At 42.2% G+C, this 21,611-nt stretch overlaps 1 protein-coding gene across 1 annotated transcript in view; it reads left to right on the top strand.

Annotated features, from left to right (window-relative positions):
• Nucleotides 1-8,673: 8,673 nt before the first annotated feature.
• The window catches only part of cacna1ha (calcium channel, voltage-dependent, T type, alpha 1H subunit a), a gene marked incomplete at both ends in the record, with an annotated part of 108,432 nt that continues 95,494 nt past the window's right edge, over nt 8,674-21,611 (top strand). Inside the window, one exon of the mRNA XM_083896901.1 lies at nt 8,674-9,161. Coding sequence (XP_083753027.1) covers nt 8,674-9,161 — 488 coding nt within the window. The remainder of the gene's footprint in view (nt 9,162-21,611) is intronic.

Here is a 21,611-nt window from a genome sequence, read left to right as displayed (position 1 = left end):
AATCGCATCATTATAATGCATTCCTTGATGAGTTGCATGCATGGAAACAAAATGAAGAAGCGTCATCATTTCTCCACAGTTACAGACAGTCATAATTTGCATACAGTCACAGGACTCCAAGCGTCTTCTTCCAATTCAGCTTTCGTGGGGCTTTGATGTGAAACTGTGGCAGCATTGTTCAGAGGTTCACACTATCATGGCTGTTCTGACTAAAAGGGACATGGGGATGTTGTGTTTTATCGTATCATTTATTTTACATCGCTCTTCCACAGTGGCCCCCAAATAGGTATAGCTATTACATCACAGACCTGATTAAAGGTAACGCACGGTACATTATTTGCACACACGCAGATGAGCCAAAAGGACAATGTACTCGGGCTATAAACAGATGAGAGCAAATCTAATAACATTCACACACACACAGACACACACGGATGGAGCTGCATGGCTGATTGGACTCCAGCCTGACTGATTTTGTTCTAAATCTGTCTGGGATAATGTGCCTTGCTCAGTGTGTGTGTGTGTGTGTTTATACGTGTACCTTTTCTAGCATATACAGGACCAGTAGTACGGAGACCAAAACCTGGTCCCAATGGTCAAATTTAGGGCTAATATTTATAATTATGGTTAGGCATTAACTAGTTGTGGTTAACAGTTAGGATAGTTCTTTCTTTACAGTGTCCAAATGAAGTGGACGTCAATGCAGTGTCTACACAAACGTGTGTGTGTGTGTGTGTGTGTGTGTGTGTGTGTGTGTGTGTGATTATGTAACGGTTTCCCCTGTTGTTGTTATTGTTGTTGTGCTTATATATACTGTATACAGGTATATGTTTCCTCCACCCTAATGGGAATAATACATTTGTTTTGCAGCTTGAAAGATAGATTGCTTGATTCTTTCTAGCTCTGCCAGTCTGACTTTCACATTCCTTCGTATCTCTGCGTCTGTGTCCGTGTGTGTGTGTGTGTGTGTATTTCTTGGGCTAGATTTCAATAATAGATTAAAAAAAATATGCATATTTTATTGTCTTTTTTTTTTTCTTTCTTTTTCTTTGCAGTGCAGTCGTGACACATGCTCATGTCTGCACATGTTCGGTATGGAAGTGCAGATGCTGATGCTGCCGATGATGCTGCTGCTGGGGAAAGCCCCCCTGAAAGCAGGAGTGCAGTGTCTTCCCACCCTCTCTCATACGTCAGCAGGCCTAATGAGAGAACTCCAGTCCCCAGAGTGAGGGGAGTGTGGGTGGGAGTGAGTGAGTGAGTGAGTGAGTGAGTGGGAGGAATGGATGAGGATAAGAAGGATACACAGTATGTTGGGCTAAGATAGATCAGAGGATAAGGTGAGATAGAGTGCAAATGAGTACAGATGACACTGATATTATTTACGGACCTTGTTGTTTTCATTCATTACTTTGGGGACATTTTTTTAATGTTTGATCAGAGGTCATGTGGGCAGGATTTTCCTTACCCTGCAGCCATTTTTGCACTCCTTGCTTCTTACCAATGCTCACTTGGCTTATGTATTTAACTCATATTCGTGAGACTGAGGCAGTGATTTCCTTCTCTTGACCTCAAAATGTGTGTCAAGTTGCTACTTACTACTATGAGAATCTGAAGTGACACGGTCAACCCCATGGTTAGGTTTTTGCAAGTTCACAGATGTCACCTGCTGCTGCCCAGGATCCTTTTACATGACACCAGCTGTCAGTCGCACAGTTGTCGCACTCATATGTGCCGTGCCTTATCGTCTCTCTTTAGATTTTTTTTTCTTAACTCTTGAGGAAAATGTTTACTGGTGTTATAAATCCAGTGAGAAACAGGCTAATTTCCCCAAAGACAAGTTTTTACCTCTATCTCCATAGATTTTCTATATAAAAGGAGAAAAAATTTTCATTTTGTAATGGCTGATTTTTGAAAATGGTTCTGATGGGAAGACCTGTGTGTGTGTGTGTGTGTGTGTGTGTGTGTGTGTGTGTGTGTGTGTGTGTGTGTGTGTGTGTGTGTGTGTGTGTGTGTGTGTGTGTGTGTGTGTGTGTGTGTGTGTGTGTGTGTGTGTGTGTGTGTGTGTGTGTGTGTGTGTGTGTGTGTGTGTGTGTGTGTGTGTGTGTGCGTGAGAGAGAGAGTGAAGTTAGCTGTCCTCTCCGTGCTGCTTTTCTTCAAAAATCCCACTTAGGAGCACGGAGTGATGGTCACCGATGAGATGGAGATGAAAGCATGGGGAGAAAAGGCTGGATGATGAAAGCGTGGGAGTCGGAGCGGGAGACTGGGATCAGGGATGATGGGATGGGGGGTGGGGGATGGGGAAGTGGTTCGGGACAGCCAGGGAATGGAAGGCAAGAGAGTGCAGGCATAAAAGGAGTATTGATTATCTGTGGGAGGCACCGGCATTTTCTATTGATTTAGACGGGTGGCAATATGTACTGTACAAATGAATTAAATACACTGTGTGAAGAGAGATGTTTTCTTCCCTTTAGATATAACAGAGTCCAATATTTTACCCACTTATACTTATAGTTTAAAAAAAATTAGGGTTAGTGTTATTGTTAGAAGCTCAAGATCGACTGTATTGCAAAGACATTGTATTTCTGATGTGTTTGAGTAGTATAACGTGCTGTATAGACGCGGTAGGACTTCATTCAGATAAAGGTAAAATGTACTTGTTGAGCTGTTTTTGTTATTTTTGTTTTGGATTATTAGGGTTCGAGCACGAATGTACAAGAACTATTGAAACTGCAGGAATTCTTCTTCTTCTTCTTATTCCGCGGAATGAATCGCATTTTTGAGGCCTTTCCCATGCCCAAAATCTCACAGCGTAGAAAATTGGAAGTGGGAGGGGCAAATAACTGCTCCGCCCCGCAAACGAGGTTGGCCAGAACATCAGCTTTAACGTACATGCACAAAACTTGGTACACGCGTTCATTAGGTCAGGACGGTCAAAAAATTTAGTTGAACCTATGCTCTAACACGAAGAGGGAAGCCACCATCTTGGAATTTCACGTTCACTAATTGGCGATTTTGGCGAATTTGCACCAATGCTACAAAATCTATCCAGTCCTACAGTTTATGAGCGATCACCTTCACACTTGGTGAGGTCACTGTGGACAGTTGAGGATCAACATCAATTGGAAGGTTTTTTTTATTTTTATTCTTGACTTATTATTTCTATGCTTATCTTATTCAGAGCATGCTAGTGAGGCTTGGCAGAGTTGACCCTAAGGGAAAACATGCATTCATCAAATCATAACCAGCCTTTAAGTCTGTGTAAAATGCAGCAGAGAGTGGAATCAAACGGGAGCCAACACTCGCAAAAAAAAAAAGGGAAAAAAAAAACCCCTGTGGGAGCCATTACGGGGCCAAGCCTTCAGTAATGAGCGTGATGGAAATGCTGGGAGGAGGGAGAGAGAGCGACAGACAGGTGTAAGTGGGGTGTGTGTTGACCGGGGGGTTGGCCTGACCGCACGCTGCCCGTCTGTGCTTCACAGCTGAGACGGACTCAAACACGCAAGTTATTTGAGCAGCAGGTCTATACTGGATGTTGCTGTACCACAGGCGGATAACAGGAGAAACGGAGTCAGTGGGGATAATTAAAGATTGGATACTGTTAATGTTCCTGAAATAAACACCAGGTGTGTTTCTTTTGTCCCTTCAGTTTTGCTGCCCCAGAAGACTCTTTATCTGTCCTCAGACTGCCAAAGGTCCCGATGGGGAACATAAACCTTTTGGCATATTAGCATGTTGATCATTGTGTGCAAAGCGGGTTGGCAGTCGAGTCACATTTACATGCCCAGCATTTGTTCTATTCATTTCAGTGCAGCCGATACTTAAGAGTGACCAGTGAACCGTGATGTAATTGCTGTTCAATAAAAGATTGACGCGGTGGCAATGTGATTTCAACAGATCCCACTGGAACGGGTTTGCACTGATCAAAGGATTGTGAATAGAATCTGTTTGAAAGACCTTTGTAGAGGTGTTCGCTGGCTGAGTGAGATTTGATATGTCGAGGATTTTCATTCATTTGGTTTCTTGGCTTGGTGTACGTTTAACTTTAAGTTAGTATCAGTAAGGTAGAGTAAGGTAGTAGTGAGTTGCATCTCCCACTGTATTCTGTATATTCTGTTTAAATCACCTGGTAAAGCAAACATTCCTGACCTCCAGATTAAGCAATTTGGTGTGAAACTTCATTAATTTTGTGAAAGGTCCCATAGTATGCAAAATCAACTTCTTAATTATTTTAATAGGCCGTATCAGCCGGCAAAGTGTGAAAAAAGATGACTCACTCATGTTTTTGTGATCGTCCTCAGTCTAAGTACAGGAGATAAAACACGCGATGTTGACTACCGTACTCATTGGGACGTCACAAGACCCTAAATTCCTGGAATTGTTGTCTCGCAGAGCTCCACAGTGCAGCACAGAGTTCTACACAAACTTCCAGCCTCAGAGGATTTAGCTGTTCAGTGGATACATGTTATATATGACGGCAATGTGCCTGCTCGAGCCTGCAAATGATCACTGTTCCAAATGCTAACTGCTGTTAGCTCCCAGGAGCCTCTGTGGCTGATGTCATTTCCTGTCCCTTAGGTTTCGTTTTACTATTTTATTGAATTTTCTACTTTAAAATCATTCACAATCACATTACTGACCACCTTACCTGGTAATACGAACAACCAAAGTCGAGAATAAATAATTTTTTCTCATGTTCGTGTAGACACAAGACAGGAAACATCCGGATCAGGACGAGCGTGTATATGGCAAGTGGATATTCAGTACCGATATCTGCACTAGTCAAAACTCTAGTTACAGATTCAGTTTTTACTTGTCAGAATGATGCTGATTATCTTTGCACAATTGCCCTACTTTCTGTCAGAGGACGATCTGAATCAATTTGGCAGTTATTGTTATTTGTTTTGTAAAACATGGCGAGTGTGGAGTGGAAAAGTGAGTGATCCGCCAGTTTTTGTCTCTTGACATGGTGAGTCTGAATAACACGAGCCTTTTCATTATAGTTTTGACTGCTCCGATTCCATCCAAATCAGCTGTCAGGTCTAAATTAACCTCAGAATCCAGGGGGAAAAGCTTTGATTCTCTTTCATTCTCCACCTCCTGATATCAATTACTGCCATGTTTCTGACAAGGTCCTCTCCTGGTCTCGATGTCCGCGGGGTTTACAGGTGTCTGCCTCGGGAAGTCCGGGCTGCTCGCATCCAAATTTACACCTCGAAACTTCATTAACACCTCACTATAAACCTGTGCGTCTTCCAGTCTGTGACTTAACGCCCCGCCGTCCTCCAGTCTTTGATCGTCTTCCTCTCTCCTTATCACACTTAAACACTTCATTACATATATAGTATGTATTAGTGATCGATCGCCAAGACAGCATTGGGAGTATAAATTGATTGTCAAAATCAAATTGCCCCATAAAGATGTTGACGCAGCAGCATTAGAAGCAGTTGCCTGATTAAGTGGAGGCGCTGAACTGTGACAAACGGACCGAACGCAATGTGAAAGATAACGTTGATCATGAGTAAATGCGTAAACAGGCAATTTTTTTTAAAAGACCAACCGATCAGTTTTCCATTAAGTGAGGCTTTCATTTTGTGTTCACTAATGACATGAAGGAAAAATCAAACACGTTTTACTTTACAAACACCGGGTGCATCCGGCCAATGTTGGGTGTAATTTAGGGTGTACATATTTATGAGCTACGTATATAACGCGCACAAGTAAACATTCATGATGTAGAGCGTAGTTATCTCACAGGGAATATTTACAGCTTCAGCTGAGTCAAAATGTCCCAAGGTAGTTCATGCATGTTAGCTTTTACACATTTTGGTAAAATAATTATAGAAATTAAATGTTGCCTCGCCCTTATCCTGCTTGGATTTTCCTTTGCAAATTGTTAAAAAAAAAGACAATAAAATATTATGGTTCAAATTGTCATTTTGAATATTTGTGATGCTCGTTTTATTTATGCAGCCCATTTGATTACAAATAAATGTGCCTTTTGTTGCTTTTCAACAGAAGGCATAGCTTTATGAAATCCATAAAACAAATAGAAAACAATGTGTAAAGCTCATCAACATTCCTTGTAGCACACGCCCAATCACAATTATGCATGTTTGAAGTATTTGCAGACACAGACAAACACACATATACAGCATTTAAGTTTACTCTTAAATGTTGAGAGAGTATGGTGGAGGTAGAGATGAGATGAGAATGGGGAGAAGGAAAAGCATACAATCCAGGTACAATTTGTATTAAAGAGTAATACAGTACAGATTAGTGTATGTGTATGTACACTTGGTCAGACGACCCACTTAAATTCAAACCGCATCATAAAGGAGATTTAAGCGGCTTTGAATGTGAGAATGCCCCGAAAAGAGGGAAATATCCAGTGAGCTGCAGTTCTTAGTGTACCTAACAAAGTGGTCAGTGAGTGTATATCGGACTAATATGAATCAGTAAATATTTAATTAGGTTTGTGTTATCACAAAATAATATCTATAATGTCTATAAATGTAGTATATTTTGGAGCAATTAATCAATCTCGAGCTGCTCTATGACCCCATTCCATGGTGGGTTAGGGTTAGAGTAAGAGTAAGTATCAGAGTGATGGATAGTTGTATAGTTCCATCATCATTTGGGCCATAAAATGCTTAAAAATATTGATCAATGTTCTTCAAACCTGGTAACAATGATGTTTTTAAATGTCATCTTTTGGCCACAGACCAACATTATTCAGTTTTAATGGTTTATTTGCTATATGGAGCAAAGAAACCAAATAAATATTCACATTAAAGAAGCTGAAACATCTGAAAACTTGTTTTAATAATGAAAAAAAACAACGATTTATCTATTATCAAAATTGTTGATAAAAAAGAATCCTATTTATATATTTCTTTGCTTATACCAGCGGACAGTAGAGCCTAATCTATATTTCATACCGTTTCCATTATCTGCTTCTGAGTGCATGCTGCTGCATGAAACACCCCGGTGCGTGCGCGCCCAACTTGGCTCTCCGTGCCATTTTTTTCGCGCGCGCATGTGTGTGTCTCCCACTGTGCGCTACGTCCCCATAACCGGTCATCACGTCACGTGTCAGTGCTCCCGGGTCCTGAGCCAAGTTTTTCCCCAGTCCGTGTCAGATCATCCACGGAGCTTCAGCGCGCGCAGAGAGCCGCACGGCACGGCACGGCCCGACCCTCCTGCGCGCATCTCTCCGCTCCACGCTGCGTAAAACAAAACACCACGGCGAGGATGGACGGATGGATGAACGTGGGGGATAGATGTTCCCGTTTAAAGACCAAGAACAGTGCAAGTGTGCTTCTGTGATTGCTCCTGGATTATCTTTGCTCTGTGAAAAGGCAACAGAATTTGAAGGGGATTTTTTTTTGTTGTTGTCGAGGAGAGGGAAGACGGGAAAGAAAGGAGAGGAAAGCGCCGGGTCGCTGACAAAAGGCTGGGTGCGCTAGAAACACGGAAAGTCGCGGATCATGCTTATGGGAACTTTTGATTCCGTCTCAATAAGGTAATTGCAAAGAGTAAAGTTCATTTTCCGTCTTTGTCCGTGTTTGTGTTTGTATTGTGTTCACTTTTAATAACAGAAACACAGGTGATGGACGCCCCGCTTACATTTTCTTTGTTACCGGTTTGAAACGCGTGTGAAGTACTTCTCAATAGCTATTATTCTAATAATATGAGCATATTTAATGTTTTCTTTAAGGGGGGAGCACACAACTGCCTCAAGCTTCACATGCGCTTTTCTCATCCAACGGTAAACCATATGCAACAAAAGCCATTTAAAAAAAAGCTTAAAAATAAGACTTTTTTTGCTGGGTATATGACTAATGGTGTGTTGTGGATGTACATCGGAAATAGCGAGGAATGTATTGGTTTCTTTTTTTTTTCTCCCCCTCTCCTTTTTGCGCATTCCCTGCCCACCAGTGCGTGGTGATGTGGGCTAAAAACCTCCAGTAAACCAGAGACAGAGCACTCCATCTGTTCATCACATAGCAACAAGGAGAGAGAGGGAGACAGTGAAATACAAATAAATAAATAAATAAAACAAACAAAAAAAAAAAAAACACACAATATGATTCATATCATTTATTGTTACCTTGTTTTACTGGATTCATTTTGTCTTTCTCTTTGGAGTTTCCAGAATAAATAAGTCTTGATCGGTGGAGTTTGCTTTATCCTTTATATCAATATTCCTTAATGATATTAGACTCACAGTTTTGTCTGGTAATTGCCTTTTCAGAGGACAGGTTTTGTTGATGCAGGGAGAGGAGGAAAGGGGGGGAAATGTTTGCAGTGACATGCAGAGCTTTGTGAGATAATTGCTCGTGGACAGCACCTTGCACTGCCAGGTTAGGAGCACATATTGAAAACCTGTGTGGCCATTGATTGCAATGAAGTACTTATGCTCCCTGTGGGGACTGGAAGAGGAAACGACCACAGGGTTTATTTGGCTCTCCGTGTAACTTGTCTCCAGAGTGGATCACTCTCTTTCTCCTGTCACTGTTTGCCTTTGTCTTTTCAAATGTTATTTCCTTTACCTCCGTCTTAGCCTCTTTTATCATGCGATTGTTCGCCCCCCCCCCCCCCCCCCCCTTCCACCTCTGTCTAACCTCCCTGTGTCTGACCTCCCTTCAGAGTGGCTCTGCCTGACGCTCTATCATGACTGATGGCGAGGGGAGAGCGCGCTTTCAGTACGCAGAGTGCCAAGAGGGCCAGGAGCAGGAGCAGGAGGAGGTGAGGCTTGCTATACCGACGCCCTACAGGGAGGAAGCTGCGATTCATGATGTTGAACCTGGCAGGGACCGTGATGATGATGAAGAGGAGGAGGAAGAGGTGGAGAGGAAGAGGAGCGGGGGCAGAAGGAGCAGCACTGGCCCAGGAGGAAGAGAAGATGAATGGAGTTCTGAGGTTCAGGAGCTTGAGGAGCAAGAACCGGAGCTGGAAGTGGACGTTGGACCAAGGCTGGGAGTTCGCATCACGGCTCCCATTCGCGATCCAGACTGTGTCTCTGTGGAGGAGGAGCTGCAGCCATACCCGGCCCTGTCACCTGTGGCTTTCTTCTGCTTGAAGCAAACAACAAGGCCTCGAAACTGGTGTCTTCGTGTCGTCTGTAACCCATATCCTTTCACATGCTGGAAATCTAAACCGTGCCCAACACACTGGTAAGACCGAAAGCGTCCTCACTCATTTATGTGCGAGTACTTGTACACGCTCACATCTTCTAAAGGCGGTGATGGTATGTGCTTCAAGTCCATGATGATGTCAGCAGCTGTTGTTAATGGGTGTGAAAGCTTTGTTCTAGCCATGTAAATTAGAAACATGATTCTCCCGACAAGACTAAACAAGCACCGGTGGTCAAGTGAAACCTGACTGGTCATTTCCCCAAACACTAGGGTTGAATTACCTCAGACTACTGTTTGAGCAGATGGCTGAACATTGTTTTGAGGTTATCTTCTTTGGTGAAATAATTCCCTTCCTCTCTTTTATGGAAAAAAAGATGATATAAGTAACCAAATCCAATACGTTTGTCATTGACTTGTTGCATTTAGCTTAAAGGTCTCATATGAGAACAATCGTTTATATACCTGTGTGAACATAGCAAATTGGTGACAACTCTTCACCGATTTGTATTGGATGATGTTTCAGTTGTCTTAACTGTAGTTTCTACCCTTATTCTTGTTTCGTTTTCCTGTTATATACACAATATAATACTTTCGCTATTAACGTTTGATCACCCAGCTCCTGAACAGTAAATATGCTAGTGCTTTCTGGCAGCCATTTATGCAAAAGGTGATTTATTTAAGTGTATAATGCATATGCCAAATAGTCCAAATTATATCAGATTTGAGATGCTTTTCAGCATCTATAATTACCTCTTATCGGATCATACAGCCTTGGTAATTAAAGATGTGGTTAAGATGTGGTTAAACACAAAATCAAGTTTGAAGTCATACGTATTTGCTTTTCCTTTACTCTGGAATTTAATCAGTAGAGTTGTTCATTGCCCTTAAATCTTCCTCTTTTAGCTTCTGGTGTTGTAAAGAGGTTATAGCTGGTTTTAGCTGCAGGTGCAGATTCCCATCTGCCGATGTTTTTGTAACAGTAATTACAACCGTGTGACGAGAGCCACACGGTTGCAGCAAGAAGACCTAGGTTTGCGACCTGGTCTTCTTCGTAGAGTTTGCATGTTCTCCCCGTGTGTGTAGGTGGGTTTTCTCCAGGTTCTTCAGTTTCCTCCCACAGTCCAAAAACATACAGAGTTTACCAGAGACCATAGATGTGAGTGAATGGTTGTTCCTCTGCCCTGTTATGGAATGGTGACCTGTCCAGGTTGTACACTCTTAGAAATAAGGGTTCCAAAAGAGTCCTTCTACAAGGGCTGAGGTTCTACCTGCAACCATTTGCTTCTGTAAAACCCTTTCCCGGTTTTTCAGGGGTTCTTGGTAACAAGAATGGTTCCAGTAAGAACCATTTTGATCCAGACAACCCTTTAAAACCCCTTTCCTGAATAATGGGTTTAAAAAGGGTTCTTGGTGGAACCCTCTAAAAGGGTTCCAGGTAGAACCTTTATAGGAAGATCACCAAAAATGGTTCTCCTATGAGGACAAGCCAAAGAACCTTATGTGGTTCTACTTAGCACTTTTATTTCTAAGAGTGTACCCAGCATTTCACGCTGTGTGTCCTGGGATCGGCTCCAGCGGTTCCAAACTGGAACCTACATAGTGGTGACTTGTCTGAGGGCAGTAGTGTATCTTTTGTAGGAAATGTATTCACAGGTTGATGAATGTAAAGGATAAAACATCGTCTTAAAGATCGCAAGCTCTAGAGAGTGGAGTCGATGAGTCATCGTGCCCATAGTTGCACTAGTTGCAGCCCTTATTACACAAGTCAAGGTAAGGCAGGATAGGAGACCAAACAACATCGTACCTGACTGACCGTGTACAGTGTGTGTGGGAGTTTCAGAAGATAAGAGAATACATTTATTTTTTCCATCATTGATAGTTGGGAAAGCAGAGGATACTGCAGTCATGTAGTACTTCCAGTGCATTCATTTCAGGATATGCTAGAAGCAAAGCTCAATCTTTTATTTTATACATTTTTTTTGCTATACCCATTTGTCCCTGATTGAGCGAATCATACGACGAGCTGCATTCTGCGAATCATAACTAGACTGATGTCGAAAGCTTGTGGCTGCTATTGATGTCGCTCTTAGAGAAGCCGGAAAACAAAATGTCAATAGATGACATTGTTCACATAAGGATCTTTATGCGGCAGTTGAAGTACAGAAAAACGTGTTTTTTAAATGAACACAGCACATAGTGACACAGATTCAGGACAAGATTCTTCTCAAGCTGATGCTCGCATAGAATACTTGAAGGCGCATTATACTTGAATCGCTGCTTTTCAACTACTTTTCACATCGTCTTTGTATTATTGCTACAAACACAGAGGTACAGGATTAGCTCAGTTTTACCCACACACATTCTTTCTCATATATTCTCAACTCCAATCACATACATTATGCATGTAAAACTGGAGAGGAGATGAAAGGTTAGAGAGAGTTTTTTGTATGAAATGAGAGCAAATTAGAGCAAGCGTGAAGATGTTCCAAACGTATCCGGACTGACGTTCAGACACAAAGGACATATGGCTTTGGATCGTGCCGTGTGATTTATTTAAAATAAGCCTTTTGAGGCTGGGCGATATGGCTTATAGATAATATCTCAACAAGACACAATGAACACATAATATAGTTGTTTTTATATATTTTTTTTAGGTATTATTTATCAGTATAATCAGGCCACCTGAATTGATTTTGATTTCATGGCTGTAGAATTGTCAAAAAATGTTTAATGAGTCAATGCTTCTTTCCCTTTTTCCCCAAGATAACGATATCTGGCAGATATTCAACCGTTTAGGAATCACAGTACTGACAATCTGATGTCACAAACATGTGACGGGCTGGTTAATCTTGTCTGTGATTGGACGGTCGTTCCACGGAAGTCCGTATTTCTCTGCTTTCTGGTATCATCCATCCATCTGCTACCGCTTTATCCTCCACATGAGGGTCATGCGCAGGGGTCACACCCTGAACAGATCGCCAGTCCCTAGTTTTTGAAATTTCTGGATAATCACAAACGGTCTTGGAGTCACGGTAATGAGAAGTACGCAGGTCGGTCACAGAAGGGTTAAAACCAGGGAAAGTCAACACAGATAACTGATCAAGATATGATGATATCCATCATCTAAGACGATATCTTGGATCATGATATAGATATAATAACGATATATTGTCCAGCCCTGGCTACATTATATTATGTCTGTCTTGTTCGCTTGTACTGTAGCATGGATGATATAGCAGAGGCTGCAGAGGTAGCCCAATGCTATCAGGCACATGTGGTGCTAATCACATTTCTGATTTCTGCTCATGGTATGGTTGTTTTTTGGCATCAGGGAATGATGGCCTTTACTGAGATAACGTGGAGTTCCCACTGCCACATGCCTGGCACAACATTTGCTTCTTTAAGACTGGAACCGTAAGAAGTGATGTAATCACAGATTTCCTCTGTGTGTGTGTGTGTGTGTGGGGGGGGGGGACCTCAGTGTAAGCAGAGCAGAGTTGGTGGTCCACATAGTGGGGCTATGTAAATATTATTCACAACGTAAATGCTCGACCACTCAACCACACAAAGGCTTATGCACACCGGTTAAAATGCAAACAGGGGTCAAGCGAGCCAGTGATCACATTTTTATTTTACTTCGTCAGATTCGTCACAGACATTGTCCACATTCTGCACATATTTCTTCGGGAAAAACTGCTAATCTTATGTGACTGGAGCATTTCAACAGTCAGCTCCAGAGAACACTGTTTATCGATTTGTCCATCGTCGAGAGTGTAGATAAAGGCGACTGCTCGGCTGCTTGGGTTGAGTTAATCTTGTTTATTATATTCATCTTCATTGATTACCTGTACCGTTGAACTATTGTCTTAACATACAAATATGAGGATTAGAGTCATAAATGTTGTGTATTTTCCGATAGATCATTAACGACAAATTATGGAAACGCATGTCGAAAAGAAAGGATCAGATCTTGACTGTCATTATGTAAATTAACAGATGGAGGGTTGATCGCTCTTAACAGTCACACACGAGCCTGAGCTGCGGAGCTATAGAAATTGCTTCACTTAGCTTCACTTCCAGGCTTTTTAACTTCTTTTTTCTGCAAATTATGTCCACGCTTTGTTTGATGTGCTTCCCTCTGCTGACACAAACTCTAACTACGCCGTATGCGAGGTCCAGAGAAAATGATTTACAAACTAAAGGAAACACGCGTTGTCGGTTAATTCATTCAGAAATTCACAGGGAGTGAAATTCTCAATGGCAACGGTTAATCATGGTGGAAGGAACAGCAGAAATAGAGGGTTGTTGCAGGTATTTATACATGCAGTATGTAGCAAAAGCTATAATGACCATGCAATATAATTATTTCTCAAACACTGGATGTGACCGCCGCTCAAGAGAGGTGAAGAAAAGAGTGCAGGCAGGGTGGAGTGGGTGGAGACGAGTGTCAGGGGTGATGTGTGACAGAAGGATAGCAGCAATAGTGAAAGGGAAGGTCTACAAGACCAGCTATGATGTATGGCTTGGAGACAGTGGTACCAGCATGGACAGGATTAGAAATGAGCATCTTCCATGGACAGCTCAGGTTGAACAGTTTGGAGATAAAGTAAGAGAGTCAAGGTTGAGATGGATTTGGTCACATGCCAGAGAGAGATAGTGATGATATTGGACAAAGGATGCTGAAGATTGAACTGCCGGGCAGGAGGAAAAGAAGACAAACACGAAAGAAGATTCATGGATGTTGTGAAGGAGGGAGGACATGAGGGCAGTTGTTTTAACAGAAGAGGGCACAATGGAGAGGAGAAGATAGATGGAGGCAGATGATCCACTGTGGCGATCCCTAAAGGGAGGAGCCGAAAGGAGAAGACTCCCAACATACGCATGTTGTACACTCTTAGAAATAAGGGTTCCAAAATGGTCCTTCTACAAGGGCTGAGGTTCTACCTGGAACCATTTTCTTGCTAAAGGGTTTTTCAAGGGTTCTTGGTAACACTAATGGTTCCAGTAAGAACCATTTTGATCCAGAGAACCCTTCAAAACCCCTTTCCTGAATAAAAGGTTTTAAAAAGGTTCTTGGTGGAACCCTCCAAAAGGGTTCTCCTATGAGGACAAGCCGAAGAACCTTATATTATATTATATTCTACTTATAATTAATGTATAAGACCAACTTTCAGTCACATCATTCCAATCCAAACGGCAATGATCGCAGGATGCGACATACATAAAAACAACTAAGCTGGTGGTGCCTTGACACTTTTGCACAGTACTGTCTTTTGCAGAAATGTCAGACCAATATCAACCCTGTATTTTGTCCTTTTTTGACAAAAAAAAAACCAAATAGTTATTTGAAAGTAAAGACGGATTGTTTACTTTTGGATGCTTTGAACTACCATTTTCGACTTTTTAGCACTAGTCAACTTGCACGTCGTGCATGACTTTTTACTTACTTACTTTTTTTTGTGCTTACTGTTGCGTTCAAGTCGAACTTGCCCCTCCGAATAATGACACATGCTATCATACACAGGACATCCGAATCTAGTGAGTGCTCAGAAAATGTAGTTATGAGAATGTGTCGACTCTGTGCCGGGAGAAATTGCCCAGGAAATTAGAAAGCAGTTTGTTGGTTGTGTTAAAATGGTCTCTGTAGGAAGGAGTGTGTTGTATATCCATGCCTGAGTAGAGTCCTTCAATGTTAATACTGTCACACTTGTCACGAGACTGGACGTTTATGAGGCCTGTGGTTTGTTGGTGTCATAGAAAAACAAGCTGATTCATGTTGATTAGATCAGAGTGGGGCCAGACGAGGTTAATTTGTACAGATGAGTGGATTCATCATGTGATCTGTCTCCATTAGTCAACCTTTACTCTAAACTTGTTGAGGGGGGTGGGCCCTTTTCGGTAATTAATGAATGTATGATGAGGCTGCAATAAGACGCATCAGGCAGCCTTTGGTGTTTGCTCGTGTTAATGATCAGAGGCATTTGATGTTTGTTGTCAGTAATTACTTGACTTATTCAAGCACTGATAACATCCCTAATAACTTTGGTGAAAGATAATAAAGCAGGCGTCAAGCCATCGCACATGAGGGACAGTAGTTCTGAGTGGAAATCTCCAGAGTGGAGAATCCCATTTAAAGGTTTAAATCGTGTCTGGATAAACACGGACGTCAAGATGATACGACAAAGCCCCGTGTGAGGGGCGCTGGATCTGTAACTGAATCTGCAGCAGCAGTGATAAATAACCCCCTCATCTGTTTTACTTTATGGCAGAAAAGTACAATCATCCACTTCCTCTGATTCCCACTGCGACCTCATGTCAGGGTTATTTGGTTCTGCTCGTCTTTCTTTGTCGTGTATGCGAGTATTCATGACCTCAGCTCTGTAGTTTGAGTGACAAAGACAGCTAGCATTGATGTCAGCAGGCGGTCCTTCTCAGACAGGCATTGTAAAGGTATTGCGTTTTTTTCATTGCCTGTTTAAACTTACACAGATATGCCTCTCTGTGTCTCTTCTATATTTATATTGAGCAGTTTCTCCCTCTCTCTCTCTTTGTGACTCATTATATTTGGCATGTGCTCGTGATATCAGAGTCAGAGGGATCCTAGCTCTGACGTAGGAAGTGGCAGCACACCGTGTATGCTCCTCAAAGTGTGTTCTGTGTGTATTACTCCTCGCAGCATCCCTCTACACGACTGTGTCTGTCAGGTCTTAATTGCAAAGCAGCAGATGTGATCTCTGCAATTGTCGAGAAACAGAGTGTTCTGGTCGACTCTGGCACAAAGTTTCCACAAAGTGACTGAGAAATAACTTCACTGCATAGTCATTATAGCATTGCTAAAACAACAAAACTATAGGTGGCCTAATTCTTTTGCACAGTCGTCGTCTTCCACTGACTGGGTTATACTCTGAGTCTTTCCCTGATGTCCACACATGAGCTCCTCACCTTATTCCGAAGGCCTCCCTGCTTATTAAAAGCTTATTTCCATTGCCGATATTGTGCTTTCAGTTATTACCCAAAGCTCATGACCGTAGGTGAGGGCGGGAACGTAGATCAACCGGTAAACCAAGAGCTTCGCCTTCCGGCTTAGTTCCCATCTTCACCACAACAGACCGGTTGAGCGCTGCCCCAATCCGAACTCCCAAAACCCCATCCTCCGAGATACTTAAAGTCCTCCACTTGAGGGAGATCCTCTCCCCTGGCCCAGCGTGGGCAATCCACCATTTTCTGATTGAGAACAATGGCCTCAGATTTCACACTCGGTCGTGAACCTCCCCAGCCTCATACCTTCACCATACCTTTTGCATAGTAAAAAAAATGCTCCATGCTTGCCAATCAGCAGATTATTGTTAAAGGGAACATATTATGCAAAATCAACTTTTTAATCATTTAAATCCTTATATTTGGGACTCTGGAGGTCCTACCAGTCGCCAAAGTCTGAAAAAAGATGACTCACTCATGTTTTTGTGGTCCTCCTCAGTCTAAGTACAGGAGATGAAATACGAGATGTTGACTTCCACGCTCATTGCGACGTCACAATGTGCTAAATTCCTGGAAAACACATGAGATTGCTGGCGAGGGCAACGGCATCCGGAGACCGGAAGTCCGCAAAAAGTTCTATTCTTGGCTCCACAGTGCAGCACAGAGTTCTACACAAACTTCCAGCCTCAGAGGATTTTTCTGTCCAGTGCATACATGTTATATATGACAGCAATGTGCCTGCTAGAGCCTGCAAATCATCACTTTTCCAAATGCTAACTGCGGTTAGCTCCCAGTAGTCGCTGTGGCTGATGTCATTTCCTGTCCCTTAAGTTTTGTTTTACTTTTTTTTTTCAAGGTGGACCTAAAGAGATACTACTAAACCGAGCGTTCTTTGGCAGGGTGATTGATCTGCTGTGGTGCTTCATCCAAAGCATGTCACAAACATTTTCATTAGGACACTGGGGAACTAGTTTAACTTGGAGAAATAGTGTATAATATGACTCCTTTAAAATGAACAAAACAGCACAATACGGTATGAATAACAATATGTTTGTTTGTGTGTGTGTGTATGTTTACACTTTCAGCGAGTGTCCAGAGTGGTTCATAAAATAAATGAAAGCTATCTAAGTTCCTATTAAAGCACTGCATTACTTGCCACAAAATATGTTTATACAACATCACCTATCAGACTAGGTGTGTAATTTTGCTACACTACACTTTTTACTCAATGACTACATGTATTAAACTATTAACCTTTTTAATGAGTTTTTTAGATTCACAAAAAGGGTTCTCCAGTGTTACAGATAATTGTTATTACGCAGGATAGTGTTCAATGTGAGAAGTAAAGTACAATACATGCACTTCACTGTTGCATTGTTTTTATCTCCGATATGTGTTTTGTTTGTTGGAGAGAGAGAGAGAGAGAGAGAGGAACCATGTGCACACAAGTTGTGTGGTTGTGTGTGTTATGAGATTCATCACCAGGCTCATTGTTTTCAAGGCTGCTTTGCAAATGACCTGGGACTAATCGCGCTGAGCTTCGTGTGTAAACATGAGCTTTATGTGCTTACAGGAGTGGATGTATGCATAGACGACTGCACATGTGTATTTGTGCGAACACGCAGGCGAATAAAAACGCCCGATGTGTATCTAGGCGCTTACCTTCTCTTGCTCTGTGCTCTGAACACTCCAGAGAGAAGGATTTCTTCAAATTTGGTGTGTTTGTGCTGCAGGCTGCACGAGAGCATGGTGTTCATGAAAATGACGGATGCCACCAGGGTTATGAGCAGAAACACTGTGATTGGCACTGTCACATCATCAGCCTCAACTCGCCCCTGTAGGTCTGTGCAATTGTTTCAAATCAGAGTTGTAGTTTGAAACAACACAAGTAACACGATGTGAAGACGGCAATTTAGTCTTTCTGTTTTCGATTATTCCGTCAATCCTAATTTTCAAACAAATTCAATTTGTACATCTTTGCCGCACCAATTTAAAAGTATTATTTGATTACTTACAGCAAATCTTGCTTTAGGGAGTATTTCCAATTATAAAAGGATCTGTTTCTTTAAAGGGGAAAAATTAAAGAGGGACAAAGTCTCGGCCCCAAAACCTCAGTGGAATACTTGGAAAATCAATGTGTTGTCATCAACAAGCTCCATTAGCCGACCAGGTTGTATTGAGTCAGTGCTCACCGGCGACTCTGCTGTGTCTCATATCAGAGGTCAATCTGAGTGAAGCTGGTGGCTGCTGGCATTCAGGGTCATAAGTTCACTCTGTTAAGGAGTCGACTGCTGAGTTTTTTTTTGGGAAAATCCCTCTGCTGTCTGTCTGAAAACAACAAATCATGTTCCGTGGTTTAATTTAAAATGTGTTGTAAAATGGCCCAAATCTGATGTCCTGAGGAGAGCTGCCGACAAACACCTGCCAGTAACCAGTTTCCCCAAGTACTTTTTTTTAGACAACCCTTGACCAGATGGTGGCTGGTGTTGATTTTATTCCTTTTATCCTTTTGTCAACTTTTTTGGCTCCCAGTCCAATATTCCTAATATTCCCGAATGAGGTTTAGAGACACAGAAGAACAGACTCCTTTGCTCTGCTCATGCTATAAGGCTGAATGTACCACATGTACACTCTTAGAAATAAAAGTGCTAAGTAGAACCATATAAGGTTCTTCGGCTTGTCCTCATAGGAGAACCATTTTTTGGCTCCAGGTGGAACCTTTATAAATGTTATAATTTTGGAGGGTTCCACCAAGAACCCTTTTAAATCCCTTTATTCAGGAAAGGGGTTTTAAAGGGTTCTCTGGATCAAAATGGTTCTTCCTGGAACCATTAGTGTTACCAAGTACCCTTGAAAGGGTAGAACCTCAGACCTTGTAGAAGGACCATTTTGGAACCCTTATTTTTAAGAGTGTCAGGACAGTGCGAGGAAAAAAGGGCGGGGTGTCACCACCTCTAGTTAAACCAGTGCTGTGTTTGTGTACAACACGTTGCGTTACCTTGACAAGCAACTGCTTCACTAGTCAGCGACCCCCACTGTGACAGTGTGGAGTATATGAGTGTGTGTGTGTGTGTGTGAAGAGTGAATAACAATGGAGTAGATCAAAGCCAGTATTAAATCCTGACCAGTTATCAAACCCAGGTAATATGAAATAAATGTCACTTTGAGTCTACAGTCGTGGTCACAGCTAATAAAGAAGCCAGCAGCTGGTCCCGTGTGGAAAAGCTCTACAGCTTGAGATCAGGACTGGGACATCATCCATAGCTTTGGTTACATTTTTGTCCAGTGTGTAAGATGGTACTGACTCAAAATTAGAATCATGAGTCAGTGGAGTGGAGGCAGGAAGACAGGATTTAATGTGTTTTTCCCCCCTCAATAGCTGTAGATACAGAAGAAACATATGAACAATATCTCACCTCAGTCTCTACATTATATATCTTTTCACCCAGAGAGCTGTCAGTCAAGTTCCCTGGAGTGACATCGCCCCACAGATTGGCCCTCTTGACTGAGTGGGCAGACTTTTTGGCAGCTGTCGCCATGGCTACGCATCATGTTGATAACTATTTTGAAGAAGAGAAAAAAAAGAATACTTCTGCTACTTCACTTTCTTCAAGTAAATCCATGTCTTTCTCGCATTAGATAAGGAAACAATAATGACGGTGGTGTGTGTGTGTGTGTGTGTGTGTGTGTGCAGCAGGTGGTAGGTGACGAGCAAAAGCTGGCACAAGTGTGGAAAGATGGACAGATTAGAGAGAGAGTACGGGTGGGAGGAGAAGCAGAATGAAGAAGTTGAGAAACTGAGGAAGCAAATGAGGCATGGGACAGAAGACAGACGAGGGAGGTCAAAGAATGTGGACAGGAAGCTCAAAGTCCAGGCGAGAACCAGGAGAGGAGGGGAGAACGAAAAAGGATAAACAGGATAAAGAGAAATATCAGGGATGATGGAGGAGCAGAGCTGCAAGAGACAAGCAGGATAAGTACCAAAAAAAAAGGTTGGATTTTAAATCCATTTTAACAACAGGTGCAATATAATCTATTTTGCACTTTGTCAGTGTTTGTATGTGTGTACTTAAACACTGGACATTGGCTTTCTGACGATCACAATTGTGAGTTAGGAGTGTGCATCTCTGCATCTTTGCTTCTTTCTCTGCTAGTTAAAGGTTTCTGCAGTGAAGATGCAGTGGCTTAGTCATCGTCCTCCCTAGTACTGGACACGCAACTACTCTTAGCCCCCCTTTATTGTCTCTAAAAAAAATCTGCAGCTGAATAATGTTTGCTCTTTCTTTGCATCCATGACACGACTTACTGACTTTAAATATAAATCTGTTTCTTTTTCTCTCATCATTTACCTTAGTGTCCCAGTTTTTGACATGGACTGAGTTCCAGCTTGACTTATTGGCATAATGTGTGCATGCATATGTTTCACCTGCAGGGAAATCAAGTTCAGTCAAAGTGGACTTGTCTCTGTTGATGGCTATAAAGTAAAAGGTGGAAAGACGGAGTCAGCTTGTATAAATACAGAAGGGAGCTCCCGATGATTCAGACCCGGTATTAGCATCTGTCCTGATCGTGCAGCTCTTAAAGGTCCTGACGCGTCCCGAATGTGTCCTCGGAACACAGAAACCACACATTGTGAGGTGATTTTCGGACACGTGTCCACATTTATGAGAGACGTGAGTGCAATGAGATGGTGTCATCTTAACAGCTGTAGGTTCAGGTTTTTGTTTTAATCGGTGTTCATGCGGTAATTTGCAGCTACTGCCACAGATCACTGGTTTATTTGTTTCCTAATGGCTTAAACTACACATTAGCAGTGTGGAAAATCGCTTTGAATCACTCACTTTTCTTCTGACACTCACTTATTCACACACACACATGCTCACAATGTTGACATCTGGCACACGTGTACAGTTAGTCTCATTTAAAGACAACATTTGTGTACTTGCAAACAGTCAGGACCTCTGTGTGAAAAGGGCAGGGAAGCCAATATCTGATCACATGTGGTCAAAGGACATGGTCGGACGCATTTTAACACCAGGTGTGAACACTCCTACATATGGTTTTCTGCGTGGATCAGTGGGAACAGATGTTAGTACGAGGTATATCACAAAAAGCATATTCAGAGGTGGTCTGGGGATGCATGTGGTCAAACTCTTGAGCATGCGTGAACACAGTCCATCCTTGTTCCTTGTGACACATGAGAGACCACCTTCTCAGCTGATGTCCTCTGTCCCCCTGCAGCTTTACTTCAGTCAGTGTCCATTTGTGGATTTAATCATAGCCACAATGTTAACGGTCAGTGTGTTTACATGCATGTTAAAAGTCCAATTTTAGTCAGACTAAGACAATCATTTCTTAATGTCATGTAAACACTTTAGTTCGACTAAAATTGAGCTAGTCTTTAGTCGGACTAACATACCTGGATAATGTGATTCATAGTCTGATTACTCCTGCATCTATAAGCTTAGTCGGACTGGAGTTGACTCCTTGAAGGAG

This window comes from Microchirus variegatus (genome assembly GCF_963457635.1).
Source record: "Microchirus variegatus genome assembly, chromosome: 10".
NCBI classification, from domain to species: Eukaryota; Metazoa; Chordata; class Actinopteri; order Pleuronectiformes; family Soleidae; genus Microchirus; species Microchirus variegatus.
Note: the sequence above shows the minus strand (reverse complement) of the source record. Positions and strands in the feature narration are given on the sequence as shown.